Here is a 14,343-nt window from a genome sequence, read left to right on the forward strand (position 1 = left end):
GGTATAAATGTCTGATTAGAAAATAGGAAGCAGTCACAGCTTGCTACGTCAGACATAGAAAGTATAGCAGTGTAATCCTAACAAGAGTTATATCCTTCTAAGACTACTGAAGCAGTTTTAGGAAGCATTCAGTGCTCCTGGTATAGCCAAGGAAGTTCATTTCTACAAATGTATTTTAAATGATACAGTAATGTTATTTTTTCAGTACTTTATTTATCAGTGCTCACAAATGTAAATAAACCTTTTTTAAAAAACAGTTTCTCCATTAGTGATCAAAGACCAACACTGGGCTCAATGTTCTGTATATGTGAACAAATGTTTTAAATGAAAGTTTTCAAACATAAAAATGAATTTCCCCTAACACCAACTATTTACATCAAACTAAACTTTTACAAAACACACTATTTAGGTTTAAAATATACCTAAGAACTGATTTACATAAGTGTTCCAAAAATGATTTATTGCATTCTGTAGAGGTTAAAAACACAAGCGACAGGACTGCCAGCTGTTTTCAATGGCTACAGATACAAATTGTTAATGGTGCCCCAAGTTTCTTGATTCAGAAAAGGCAGGGAAGATTTTTTAAAAATGTAATTTAAGTAGACATTTAAAAATAAATATGGGTCTCTTACCCTTCACTTTCTGGGAACAGCAAAATGGCCTGTTTTCATACATTATTAGCTTTTTAGAAGTCTACCCTTTTATAACAGGCAGAATTAAGTTGCATAACACATATGTACATAAGCCTGTGAAAGGCAGAATTAAAATCAGAATTTTCTTCTAAAAGAGGATTTGAGCCCTCATAAAAGTATCAGCAGCTATCAAGAAAAATTCTCCATCCATCTGCTCTAAGAGATCAAATTAGAATTCCTTGTGATAATAGAAGATTATGTCAGCTGGGGAAAAGGGAACATTTCCATCCAAGGCCAGGTGTATCTGCCCACATACATGCTCACAGATTGATCTTGACTTCTGGGCAGCCAGCTTCACTTGCCGGAATGTGACATAACAGGCTAAAGGCTGATTATTTGTATGGACATTTTCTGTCATGGGATCCTGGATGAAATTTTATGGAATACCAAATGCACAGAAATTTGCCCTGTCCATCGCAGCAAACATGAAAATGCTTACTGGTAGTATTGCTATCCCATGCACTTTCATAAAAATTGATTGTTGGGTTCCATTTTTAATGGGAGATGCACATCCCAGCTAGTAAAATTATATTCTTTTCTGCTTTTCCACAAACATCTCTGAAAAGACTGGGGATGGATTCTTGCATTGTAGGCTTCCTCTATCACAATTGTTGAGATCTGAACATGTAAAAGAAAATCTAGTTTTCCACTCAGATTTCTGAAAAGTACTTTGTTACATAAAAATCCAATTAAGGGTACACAGAGTATCAAAGCAAATACAAAAAAAAACATTGGCTTCTTTGACAAGTCAGTTTTCATGTGTCTAAATAATGAAGATAACTTCACGCATGACACATTTTCTACACAGATGTGCATAGAAAACTGCACAACCCTTACAACCTCAGCTATCACAGGAGACCAAGTTCCTACAGGTCCATTTTAATGCATGTAAACGACACTCGAAGTCTCTACACTGGGAGCTCCCAAGCATATCTATGCAGTCATGAGAGACAACTGCACAGGTGGACAATTTGAAGACACTGAATGTAACAGAAGTCACATGTAGGTAGAAAATTAATCATAAGTGAAGGTGTTACACTCAATAGTAATTTTATCAGTCAGGATGTTTATGTGGTTCAGATGTCATGCTGTGAAGCCAGCTATAATTTATCTTATACTTCCTGCTTGAAGTAAATAGTACTATTCTTATTAACATTAATATTGTCTGTATCCTCCCCTTCCACTGTAAGACTCCCCATATCCACCTCTTCCACTGTATCCTCCTCGCCCTTGAAAACCACCTCCTCCCCTCCAATTGCCCCCTCCTCCTCCCCTACCCCCACCGCCTCCACCCCAGCCACCCCCTCCTCCTCCTCCACCCCTCCCCCCTCCTCCCCTCCCACCACCGCCTCCTCCCCAACCGCCTCTTCCTCCTCCTCTTCCGCCACCATCTTGTCTCTTCTGCCAGGGAGGCATTTCAGGAGGTGGTGGCTCAATTTCTGTTGGTCTGCCTCCACGGTCTGGTACTCTGCCCATCAAGACCTGTAAACAAAAGAGTTTGAGATCATATTTTTCTAATGAATGTTTATATGTTCTCCTATCAACAATATGCTACTCTGAAGTAGCAGAAGTCACATAGCCCATAAATAGCAGTCAATCAGTGTTACAGTTTTACAAAGAAAGAAAAACAGTCTTATGGTTTTTTGACCACAAAATCTTAATTGGTGCACCAGGCAGACATCTGTTTGTGCACAGAAAGAAAATATCAACAGTTGTAGAGTACTTAAGAAAGTGTGCCTTGTTTATACAGTAAGACTGTGTGAGAGCAGGGTACACAAATTCATGCCTCAACTAAGCTATTATACAAAAGGACACAACAGTCTTAGATGTAAAAAGTTTCCTTGTGTCTTTCCACATATTCCATGGACTGGAGTTTTCACTCACGGTTACAAATCCTAAGTTTTCTTTCTAACTGTGTGGACATGTCAGACTATTTCACACTTTATTTATGACAAACCTGTCTATGCCACAATCTTATACTAGCAAACAATAAGGGTTGTCTGAACTGGTATGGTTTTTGAAACTGAAGTTTCTCCCAGACTAATGAAGCCTGAACTGGTACCTTCACACTGTCAATTTAAGACAGTTTAAAAATGGCACAGATTTCATTTGATCCTTAAAAATCTCAGAACTCTTTTCCAATTCCAAGGTATTGTACACTCACAAAAACATTTCAGCACTTGATTCCTAATCAGAGAATCTGTCATTAAATAAGGCCATCAATTGCAGATCTGATATAACAAGTGACCTTTGACAGACTATCTCACAAGATTGGTATGAGGATAAATAGATTAAAGGATTCGATGCCATGAAAAAGCTCATGAAAGGAATTGGAAAGCTGGTATTTCCTCACTTTCCACAATTAGGGAGCTACCAGTCCCAAAAATCCTGCTGAAGAGCAGGACAGACTTACAACCAAAGTACAGGAAAAGCACCATTGGGGAAACTGGGGATGTGTGATGATCAAACATGCTGGTTTAAACAAGTGGGGAACCCACAGCCTGCTCCCCCACACACTGAGAGCAGATGTAGATTAAGTGGGGGTTTGGGAGGCATGTCCTGGATGTGGTCAGCACACACTCCTCCCATGTGTTAATTGTATCCTCCCTGTTTTTTGTAAACCGCCCTGAGCCCTTGGGGAGGGTGGTATATAAATAAATAAATATAGTTCAAAGTACTCTGCTAAGTCCTTCTGCAAGCTATCCTTTAGATCCAAAACCATATAACCAGTGTTATAAAACCATGTACAAATTAGTAACAGGCCAGTTCAAGAAAACAAAGAACTGTTGCTGCATTAGAGACAAAAACATACTCTATTGATGGCACAAACTGTCTTCTCCCGTGTTTTCCCACTGCTGGTTCTTGTGATCTTTGATAAGTCTTCTCGGGCAGCCAGAAGGTGAGCTAATGAAACAGTTGATTTGGGAGCCAATCCATAACGCTTGGGTTGATAAATCCTCGCAATATCATCTGTTTTCACCTGCAAAATGATGGTATTTTCAGAACTATAAAGCATATCTAACACACACACAAACGGGGGATACTCAGTAAAATTTAACAACACTATTTATGGTCTGGCCAAAATGCGGCCAGTCACTTTTTATAATTAAAGGTACAAAAGATAAAGATGTAGCAGAAAGCCTCAAAAACAGCACCCAATGAAGCCCCAAACTGGTTCCACATAACAGGATGACCAGGGCTCATCAGTAAATCAGTAAATGCACGGATGCAAAATGGTCAGGGTTATGCTTCAGAAGTAACTTAAAAAAAGACATAACTGCATATATGGTTATGGACTGCATTATGGACTGTCAGCGTTCTGCAGGGCCTGTAAAACGGAGCTCTTCCGCCAGGTCTATGGTTGAGGCTGGGATTGGCAAGGAAGAACATTGCCCCCCTGGGGGGTTTGAAGTAGTCATCATCACCCTCTATCCCCCAATGCCCTTGTTCGGGTAGGGGAGAGTGGTATTTTCCGCCGTGTTGGGTATTTTTATAGTCTTTTAACAGGGGTTTTAATGGGGGATTTTAAGACTATTGTTACCCGCCATGAGCTGGAGTGGCGGGAAATAAATCGAATAATAATAATAATAATAATAAGGAGAAGGAGAATGAGAAGAAGATTCTTCCTTCACATCACTACATGAGAAATAGGTACATAGCACATTATGCTTTTCTTGTGATGCAAAAAAATGCTGCTGTCAAAACAAAGAAGTATTCTTACAACAAACAAAGTTGTTGAGAACTTTAGCTGGACTTCTGCAAAACAAAGCTCTAGAGATGGATGGAAAATCAACTGCAGGACATAAACAATACAGCAGACTCACCTTTGCTTTATCAGACCACCCAAAAGACTGTATAGTTACATCTAAGCGTTTCATTAACATACGTCGCCGACATTCATATTCACTGCAAAGGGCATCATTGATCTTTTCCAGCTTTTCCTACAGTATTGGAGCAAAAATACTTCAAAAATCAAATAACTATACAAGCAGTATGCTTTTACCTAATAATTCCAGAACCCTGCTGTTTTACCTCCACAAAGGCAAAAGCCTATCTGATTTGAAAGAGTATGTTGAATTTTGATCCAAATGCAGACAAAGGATAGCAATTAAGTAACAGCACACATTAACCCCCTAACTGTGAATCAATAAAGTGAACAAAAGATTTTACCGTGTGATCTTGAGTCAGAGGAGTTTTGAGCAGCGGTTTACTGATACATCTATTTGGAATTTTTGATAAAACATCCTTAACCTTAAAAAAGAAACAGGCATACTTTAATATAAAGCCACTAATTTGTCCAAAGTATATATAATATACATTTTACAATCTCCTTCATTTCTAGGTAGTATGCTAACGATGAAAGCATTTTCAAAAAACACTCTAGCTCTCTTATTCTCACTGACTGACACCTGAACTACTTTAAACATGGGAGCTTAGTTTACCATTTTAAGTTATAGGATAAACTTTTTAAATATAAGATACTCAAATGTAGAAATTGCACACTGTACCTTTCCTTCTGCATTGCTTAACAAGACTGGGATGTCAGATGACTTTGGAAGACCCAAGGCATCACATATCATTTGGACCTCGTGATGGATTTCATTATTCTTTGCCAAATGAGAACCTTTACGTTGTTTGAAATGCAAGACTTGCAAAGCCTGAAGTTCTGTACTCAAAAATACTAGGAAAGGGAGGTTGGTGGGGAAAAAGGCATAAAAGTATGGGGAGAATTGTACTTGTGTTTCAGTCAATAAACAAGCAAGGCCAATGCTGTTGCCAGCCTAGGTGGGATATAAACCTGAACATTAATTTAAAAAGACCCCAAGAAAATGCAAAATGAACTGTGTTATAATTGTTACCATTGTTTTTTTTTTTAAATGATAATGAATTTCCTATGGAAGAAACCTCTTCTTGATGTAGTATCCTTTGTTTTAAAATCAATGCCGATCATTATAGTGAATCCTAGTTAAGGAATCCACATTTAGGGTCATGCATCTTTCTTTCCAAGCCTATTATACAGAATAACACATCCACCTGAACACATCCAACTGAATATTATTATGGAAGAAAGGTCAGCTTGACCCAGACGGTGCACATGGCTGCTCTCTTGCCAGAAGCAGCCGCTACAGAACGGCCACCAGCCAGCACCAAGCACGGTCCAGGTCACATTAACCAGTCTCCATCTAACTACATACATGAGGAATGTAGCAGTGGAAACCAGGCCTATGATTTTCTGAGATGGTAGTTAAGCAGGGTTGGCCTTGGTGTAGTCTTTGGATGAGAGGCCACCAAGGAATACAAGGGTTGCTACGTAAAGACAGGCAATGGTTTGAAAACCTTAGAAAAGGCTTTCTCAACCAGGGTTTCATGAAACCCTAGGGTTTCTTGAAGGTTCTGGAAGGATTTCCCAAATGTGTGGGAGTTAATTAATGTTGAATATATTTGTATTTGTTTATATGATTCATTTTTAGCCTGCCACTTCCACACAGTGGCTTGTGGCAGGTAACAATCCAGATAAAACCCACAATAAAATCCCCTTAAAATCCCTTAAGATAAACAAATTGTCCCACCCATGGCTTCCCCCCCCCCTCCACAGGCCTTGGACTGGTGCCTCAAGGCATATTGGGAGCCTGATAACCTGGATTCACAGAGGGGCCCGCATCTCACTTGCCCTGGCCTCAACCAAGAGCCTGTGAAAGTTCCATCAGGACCCACAGCTCCCTCTGCTGCAAAAGGTCGATGCCAGGAAAAGTGAATTCTCCCCCCTCCCCCAATCCAGTGCTGTAAGGAAAACATATTGTTCGCTTACATAGGACTTTAAGACAATCTTCTTTCTTCTTTAATCGGTCTTTAATTTCTCCTGAAACAAGTGCGGAATAAGGACAGGCCAGTTCTTTTAAAAAGCAGCTCATCTCCAGCTGTAAACTTTCAACATCTTTTCCATCTTTCAAAAGAATGAAGAGGGGGGAAATCAGTCTTGCAATGGTTCAGGCACCAACTTTAAAAATGGTTCTGTAAATGGTTCAGCCACTTTGAACGTAACTGAAATATTTGGTTATGAACCAGCTTTGATCTTATGAAAGGAATTTTTGCAATGCAATTTCTGTGAATGAGCGCAGCATGTTTACCTTAAGAAAACATTTTTTTTAAATAGCTTATTTATAGGCAAGTGCACCACATTTTCCAGGTCCAGGTCAGCTGCATTGTCTACTCATAGAACAGAATGAATTTCAGTCTCCAGCAGTTCTACATTTACTTGGGAAACTGACACAGAAAACATAGTATCAACTGATTCTCATTTCCCCCTCTGTATAGACAATGAAGAATCACGTGTGATGCCATTATATAAATCTGCAGCCACATTCACAGTACTGTGAACAGATCTGGACACCCCACATCAAAAGTGATGGCTTTAACTAATACAGAAAGCAACCAGGGATGCTGCCAGGTGAGAAAAGTATTTGGGAGGTTAATACTGCACAAACACTAATCTGTGGTAACACCATAATATACTGTTTCCACACAACGAGTTGCCTAGGTTGTGTGGACTAGGGAAACTGGAAACCCTCTCCCTTTGCCTTCATCACAAGAATGCTTGTCCCTGCCGGAGAATTTTCAGCTGAGCACTCTCTTCCCTGGGGAAAATTTATCCTATGCCTCCATTGGAAAGAAGAAAGTCATTCTGCCCTTAACTAGAGTTCCCATCAGTCACCGCAGCTGGGGCAACTTTTCTGCTGCTTTCAAACATTTTACCCTATTTACATAAAGCCACTGAAAGAAGTTGTCAAAGGATTTTGATTAAGGTGTCCCCTGGAAAGGTAAGCAGACCTTTTTCACCTCCCCCTCTAGTGTCTGAAAGGGACAGAGTACTTTCTGGTTTTGTTATAGAGATGTGGGGAGGAAACTGAGGGGAAATCAGTGTTTTATTTTTCTGCAGAAAAGTCTCCCTTTCCAAACATTAATTATTTAATTAAATTATTAGCAATGAAAGGATGCCATCCCCAGTACAATAATAGCCAAGCTTAGCAGTTTCAAAGTTGTAATTAATGTTTGCAAGAAATTGCATGAGGACATGTATGTCTTGATTTTTAAAAAAACCAAACACACATATCCAAATTAAAAATCATAATTCATCTGATTTGCCATGATGATCTAATCAAAACTGAAGCTAGAATTCCTATTGGTATATCTCATCTCACATGGCTGAAGCTACACTGGTAGCTTCAACTAGTGCAAAAGACAGCAGTCCGACTTTTGACAGGGACTAGAGACTTCAGACATGCAACATCTTTACAGGCTGCCAATTCATGGCCAGGTTCTTATCCTGAAACCCCTTCAAGACCTGGGACCTTCTCTTTAAAAGTTCACATCCGGTTTTTAAATGATCTGATTGTTTGATCCAGGAGTAGTCAATCTGTAGTCCTCCAGATGTCCATGGACGAAAATTCCCATGAGCTCCTGCCAGCGTTTGCTGGCAGGGGCTCATGGGAATTGTAATCCACGAACATCTGGAGGATCACATCTGGAGGAATTGTAATCCATGAACATCTGGAAGATCACATCTGGAGGATCACCCGACTACCCCAGGTTCAATCCATGTGGTTACCCACCCTGAGCTGCCAGGAAGGGCAGGATACCAGAATAAAGTTTATTATTATTTTCTTGAGTTATAAACTCACGTGCAGCTGGTCAACTCCTACTCACTGGCCAATTCCTCCTTGGCCTAGTCTAGGTCACTGGGCTTAGCCTGTGAAAAAGTCTACCAAGGGCTCCTTTGCTCTCTGCCTTCAAAAGGCCTCTAAACTGGTCTTACATTGGAGGGCTTTTTACTGGAGCCTATTAGTAATTGCTACTTCAGGGAGGGCTACAGGCGGCATTCTACTCTCCTTGTTTTCTAGGCTGGTTTCTCATACTGGTTGTTAGTTGCATTGACTTGGATCCAACAGGAGCATTTCCAGAGATGGAAGGATTTCCAGGTGTGGATCTAAGGCATAGTTTTATTGCAACTGGCATCTGCTAACCTTATTGGCCATCATGAGTCCTTGGAGAAACATGCAATACACATTTTGTAATCAAGGTTCAGTTCCAGTTGATCCTCCTCACTCTTAACTGTTTTGTGGGTTTAATTTGACTCCTTACATCCATGTGACAAAACTGCAAAGAGACAACTTTCCCCCTTAACATACATATCCTATTATGTAGACTATCAAAGCCACAGAAATTCCACTGTGCCTCTGGATTGCTCAGTGCAGTTTTTTTATATCCTGAATTTCCAGTTATGACTGAGATAAACAGTAAGCACCATAATTTATTCTATTAAACTACATCGAATTACCAGCTGTTGATGAGAGGCTCTCTTCTAGACCACACAATGGCTGTATTTGGGAACTTAACCAAATGCAAAGCTCACAGAAGTCTTCTGAAGCCAGACCATTTTCTGCTGCTTTATTAAGGGCATCTTCATCTAAAAGAGGACCTTTGTACCTAAGGAAGAAAACACAGGATACAGAACTTACCATCTAGAAGACTGTAATGGCATGAGTTTTCAAAAGCAGAGAAAAAATTACTTGTTCGTTAATTATGTCGTAACTAAAAAATATTATCGGAATCAAAAATAAGGCTGCATTGATACTAGATATCTGGGCATGAGTTGTGAAAAAGACTTTTTAAATAATTTATGTTGTTTATCCATTTTTCAATGTTTAATATAAACAAAACTTCAATATGGATATGTTTGGTGACAACAAATCTGTACAATATGTAGAGCAACAGCATCTGATTTAAAACTCAGTCTGTGCATAATTTTGCTTATGAAAAATATATAAGCTTTCTTTAAAAATTCCATATTATAGTATTATGCCAATTGCTTACTCAATGCACTGATTATTAGCCCCCTCAAAATACATTAAATAAGGTTCATTAGCACCTACAATAAACCTGATTCTACTTGATTCTATAGTAAACCTGACTCTAACTTACCAAGTTTTTAATCTTTTGAGCTAAAACCAAGAAATATGTCTAATTTCTTCTGATCAGCAAACACAATTTTACACCCTCTATTTCTAAGGAAAACATCTTATAGTGCAATAAGCAGAAACATACCTTGGCAATTAAGTGGACTTAGAATGGTGTGATTCTGCTTACTGCAGTAGCATCATGGCTAGTAGCAACTAATGGATCCATCCTCTGACTCTGTGGAATGCTACTGTAAAGTCATCTGTGCTTGTGACCATTATTACACCCACTAGCAATGAACCCCACAATTTATAAAGGTAAAGGTATCCCCTGTGCAAGTATTGGGTCATATCTGACCCTTGGGGTGACGTCCTCTAGCGTTTTCATGGCAGACTCAATATGGGGTGGTTTGCCAGTGCCTTCCCCAGTCATGACCGTTTACCCCCCCAGCAAGCTGGGTACTCATTTTACCAATCTCGGAAGGATGGAAGGCTGAGTCAACCTTGAGCCGGCTGCTGGGATTGAACTCCCAGCCTCATAGGCAGAGCTTTCAGACAACATCTCTGCTGCCTTACCATTCTGCGCAACAAGAGGCTCTTACTCCACAATTTATAGTGCCATCCTAAAACCTGCATGCTTATAAATGATCTGATATCAATGGGCTTAGAGTATAACCCTGCTTTCAATGTCACTGTTAATCATTCACTGAGTGGAAGTACTTCCTTGTCCACCCTAAACCTCTTGCCCCTCAATTAGACTGGGTGCCCTCAATCCTAGTATTTTGGGCGACAAAGGGAGAAACCATACAGAAACCCTTTGGATAATTTCATTAAGGTCTATCATGGCATTAGGTCTCACATACACGTGGATAAAGTTATTACCTATCAGCTAGTGCCCACTGGGATTCTAGGGCAGCCTTTCTCAGTTTGATTACCATTGAGAAACCCATGAAACATTCTTCAGTGGTACAATTGTGCAGAATATAGTTGGGGAGCATAACTGTGTACATGCCCACCCAGGTCCTCTACCCCACCCCTATTCTACCCACCTCCTCCAGACCCACCCTTGGCCATCTGGCTAGGGGGAGGTCAACATGACCATATATAGTCATATCACCTGATAAATGTTTAACAAATCTAAAAAGTATATTAAAATTAATTAAATCTCACTCATTCAGGAAACCCTTCCAGGCCCATCAAGAAACCTTGAGAAAGCTGGCTCAAGGGAAACTGAAGGGTAAGGCAAATGCTTAGGAAATGATGCACATCTTCTAAATTCATTGCCACAGGATATAGCAGGGGTCCTGCAACACGGTACCGGTGGGTCCCATGGTACCCCCCAAGTGTTTATAGAAAGTGGGCAGTGACAGGTAGGAAAGGTAGGATTGACTACTGAAGAGTTATTAGTTATTTGTAGATTATTTTCAAAGTTGCTTTGCCAGCAGCTGCTACCACAAGTACAAGGATCTACACTATGTTACTTAAGTAAAGCTCAGACAATCACTTTGAAGCTGGCTCTACCTCCTGTGGCAACCATTTTGTGGATGTGCCCACCACACTGTGTCTGAATTCCAAATGTACCCACAGACCCTAAAAAGCTGGAGACCACTGGGACATAGAAATGACACTAGTTCTCTTGGTTTTAAAACATGATTAGATAAACTTACAGATTCAAGGTCCAGCACCAGTTATTAGCTACAATATGTAAACTGATCCTCTATGTTTAGAAGCAGTAACCTTCTGAATAGTAATCCTAGTGGGCAAAAATAGAGGAAGCTTTGGCCTTTGTAGTTTGCTTGTAGGCATCTTACAGACCACTGAAGTATATAAACCACTCATCAGTCAGCCTGTCTGCTCTTACACTCATTGGGTGTTAAAAAAAATTAACATTAATTTGTTCCAAGCTTTTACTCACAGGAGAAGGCACGACATAGCCCATAGTACAAACCCCACTCACAATTTCACAAAAGTAAAATGGAAGGTCAACTACTGAGGAAAAACGCTAAGAGTTTTATAATAATAATAACAAGAATAATAATATAATTGGGGAAAGTCTCCAATTGCAAAAAAAAGTAACTGCAAAAAATCATACTCTGTACTCAAATTGGCATATGAAGCACATCATAAGAAAACATTATCTACTGTTTAATTCTTGAGCCAAGAGTTGGATACAACTGAATGCCTAGCATCACCATCACCAACTGTTTCATAACTGGATTTCATCCTTTGTCTTAATTTAAAAAAAAAAAAAGCAAATCAGAACCGCCACCCAATTCCTGGTGAAGGAAGATCTGGCGTTCCATTCAGCAGGATTTGGGAATGTGAGCGTTTATCCTGCGCGCTGTTATAAACATGTCCCTTCCAGATTATTTCTGACCCTGCCATCCTATCCACTCTTCTCCACTGAATACAGACTGACTTCTAAGTAAACGTGTTTGCGACCTGTGTCACTATCAACACACATGCGGCCGAAAGCGCGCAAAGGATCCCTTGGGGGGTGGGGGGGGGCGTTTGATGCTGAGAAGGGAAGGGGGCCGAGGGAAGAGTGCTGGGGGACGGAGCAGGCGGTCTTGTGGGCGAAGAACAGGAAGGGCTGGTCGCGTCCGCCTCCCTGGGCCGCCCGGGCAGTCTTTTGGCGTGCATGCACACGCTAAGCCCCCCGCCCTGGACGGGAGCCTCTCCGCCCCCCGCCTCCGGCCGCAGCTCACCCCAAAGCCTCCAGCACGTCCAGAATATCACACTCCATTTTCAGATCCTGCGCCAGCTCTTTCATTGCTGCCCTCGCAGCGGCCTTAGTCCCGCCCCCAACACCACGATCCGGTGTCCCACTCAAAAAGGCCCCACCGGCCCCTACCGCCCGGCTCCTTGGTTCCCGCCCCGCTTGCCAGAACTGCTGTCCGTGCTAAGCCTCTTTGAAGTTCATTCTTCCTCTTCTCAGTTCATTCTCAGCATCCGATACAATTCATTCATGTTGTTACACAGTTCCGTGCATAACAGGGCTACGGTGTGCATGATAGTCTGCGCACGATTGGCAAGAACACGGCGGGAAGTGAAAACGCATCTGGTCAACGAGTAGCCGCCGTTGGAAAGGCTGGTGATTAGCTTCGCTCCGTTTCCCGACTCTCTCGATGCAAGCCAGTCGCGCAGCCCCGAATCTCATGTAGATTAAGGGAGCTGTGAAACTGACGAAATCCAATTGGAAGTAGTGACCGGTCTGGTTCATGCCATCCTAAACTGAGGGACCTAGGAACATCTGTGAATATACGAGTAAGGCTCCTTGATATTTTCACATGCTAAACTTTGAATGAAACCTTGTTGGTCTTTAAGGGGCAACTGAACTCTGTACTTCAAAGCTGAAATGATGGGTGGGTGGGTGTGGGGGACCCTGTTCAGGAAGAAGGTGAAAAGGAGGGGGTGGAAAAACAACGTCCTTGCATCTTAACACAACCAGAAATACACACACACACACACACAGAGGAAGCGGGGGGGGGGGGATGAAACAAGAGGTGGAGAAGCAGGGCGACGGGATGGAGTGGAAAGATTTATATGATCATCAATGCTCTATTTCTTAAGGTTAAGGGTCATGCGACACTGTTTCAGTAAGCATTACAATATCAGTAAAAATACCATTAATTAATACTGGCACCTTTTTTCTAATATTCTGAGATGTCTGTCTATCTAGAAGAAGAAGAAGAAGAAGAAGAAGAAGAAGAAGAAGAAGAAGAAGAAGAAGAAGAAGAAGAAGAAGAAGAAGAAGAAGAAGAAGTTGGTTCCTATATGCCGCTTTTCTCTACCCGAAGGAGGCTCAAAGCGGCTTATAGTCGCCTTCCCTTTCCTCTCCCCACAACAGACACCCTGTGAGGCGGGTGAGGCTGATATCACTGCTCGGTCAGGACAGTTTTATCTGTGCCATGGCGAGCCCAAGGTCACCCAGCTGGCTGCATGTGGGGGAGCGCAGAATCGAACCTGGCATGCCAGATTAGAAGTCCGCACTCCTAACCACTACACCAAACTGGCTATCTATCTATCTGAAAGTAAATACAAACAATATATAGGTTTCATATCTAAGCCTCTAAGAATAAGAATTCTTGAGCATAGGAGTTGCATCAGAAATCACAGAGTCTCAGTGTCTATGGCCCAGCACAACTAAACAACCCACCAACGATCATTGGTTTTATGGCATTGAAAAGATCTCAACATTTTATTTATTAATTTATTTATGCTTTAATGTATACCCCGCTGCTCATGACAATGTCGCCTTGTGGTGGCTTACCATATGAAACACAATCACAAAGTCCCAATAAATCCCCTTAAAACATTAAAACCTCTAAAATACAGTTCAGTATTGTATACAAAATACAGAATAGAAAAATACAAAACTGATAATGTGCGTACTATCTCAATGGTGGTGTAACTCTAATGGCCCCAGAAACCCAACTCAGCTGGCATGGCCTCACGGTGGCATGCCAATATGAACCCACCAATTTGACGTAGGGCAACATGGGGCGGGACCCACTGATCTTGATCCCAGTCATGCCCCCCTCCAGCCTCAACCATACTCCTGGCAGAAGAGCTACATCTTAGAGGCCCTGCAAAACCTGGATAGTTCCATCAGGGTCCTTGGCTCTTCCACCAGGTTGGGGACAGGGCTGAAAAGGCACTGGCCCTGATCGAGGCCAGGCGGATGTCCCGGGGGC

General features: G+C 41.4%; 1 protein-coding gene across 1 annotated transcript; it reads right to left on the minus strand.

Moving 5' to 3' along the window:
• Positions 1-193: 193 nt before the first annotated feature.
• On the minus strand, positions 194-12,523 carry FAM98B (family with sequence similarity 98 member B). The gene is made up of 8 exons (XM_077322962.1): positions 12,355-12,523; positions 9,028-9,176; positions 6,502-6,636; positions 5,201-5,373; positions 4,863-4,943; positions 4,517-4,633; positions 3,505-3,672; positions 194-2,174 (listed from the first exon to the last, which is right to left on the minus strand). The coding sequence occupies exons 1-8, from the start codon at positions 12,417-12,419 to the stop codon at positions 1,848-1,850; spliced, it is 1,215 nt and encodes a 404-aa protein (XP_077179077.1). The 5' UTR covers positions 12,420-12,523; the 3' UTR covers positions 194-1,847.
• Between the last annotated feature and the right edge of the window lie 1,820 nt (positions 12,524-14,343).

This window comes from Paroedura picta, chromosome 2 (genome assembly GCF_049243985.1).
Source record: "Paroedura picta isolate Pp20150507F chromosome 2, Ppicta_v3.0, whole genome shotgun sequence".
NCBI lineage: Eukaryota > Metazoa > Chordata > Lepidosauria > Squamata > Gekkonidae > Paroedura > Paroedura picta.

Excerpts from the sequence above, each read along its gene's own strand:
- FAM98B (XM_077322962.1), bottom strand. The coding sequence starts at position 12,419 with ATGAAAGAGCTGGCGCAGGATCTGAAAATGGAGTGTGATATTCTGGAC. Across the intron at positions 6,637-9,027 it reads GAGCCTCTCATCAACAGCTG|ATGGAAAAGATGTTGAAAGT; the intron begins GTAATTCGATGT and ends TTCTTTTGAAAG. Across the intron at positions 2,175-3,504 it reads CAGTTTGTGCCATCAATAGA|GTCTTGATGGGCAGAGTACC; the intron begins GTATGTTTTTGT and ends TTTTGTTTACAG.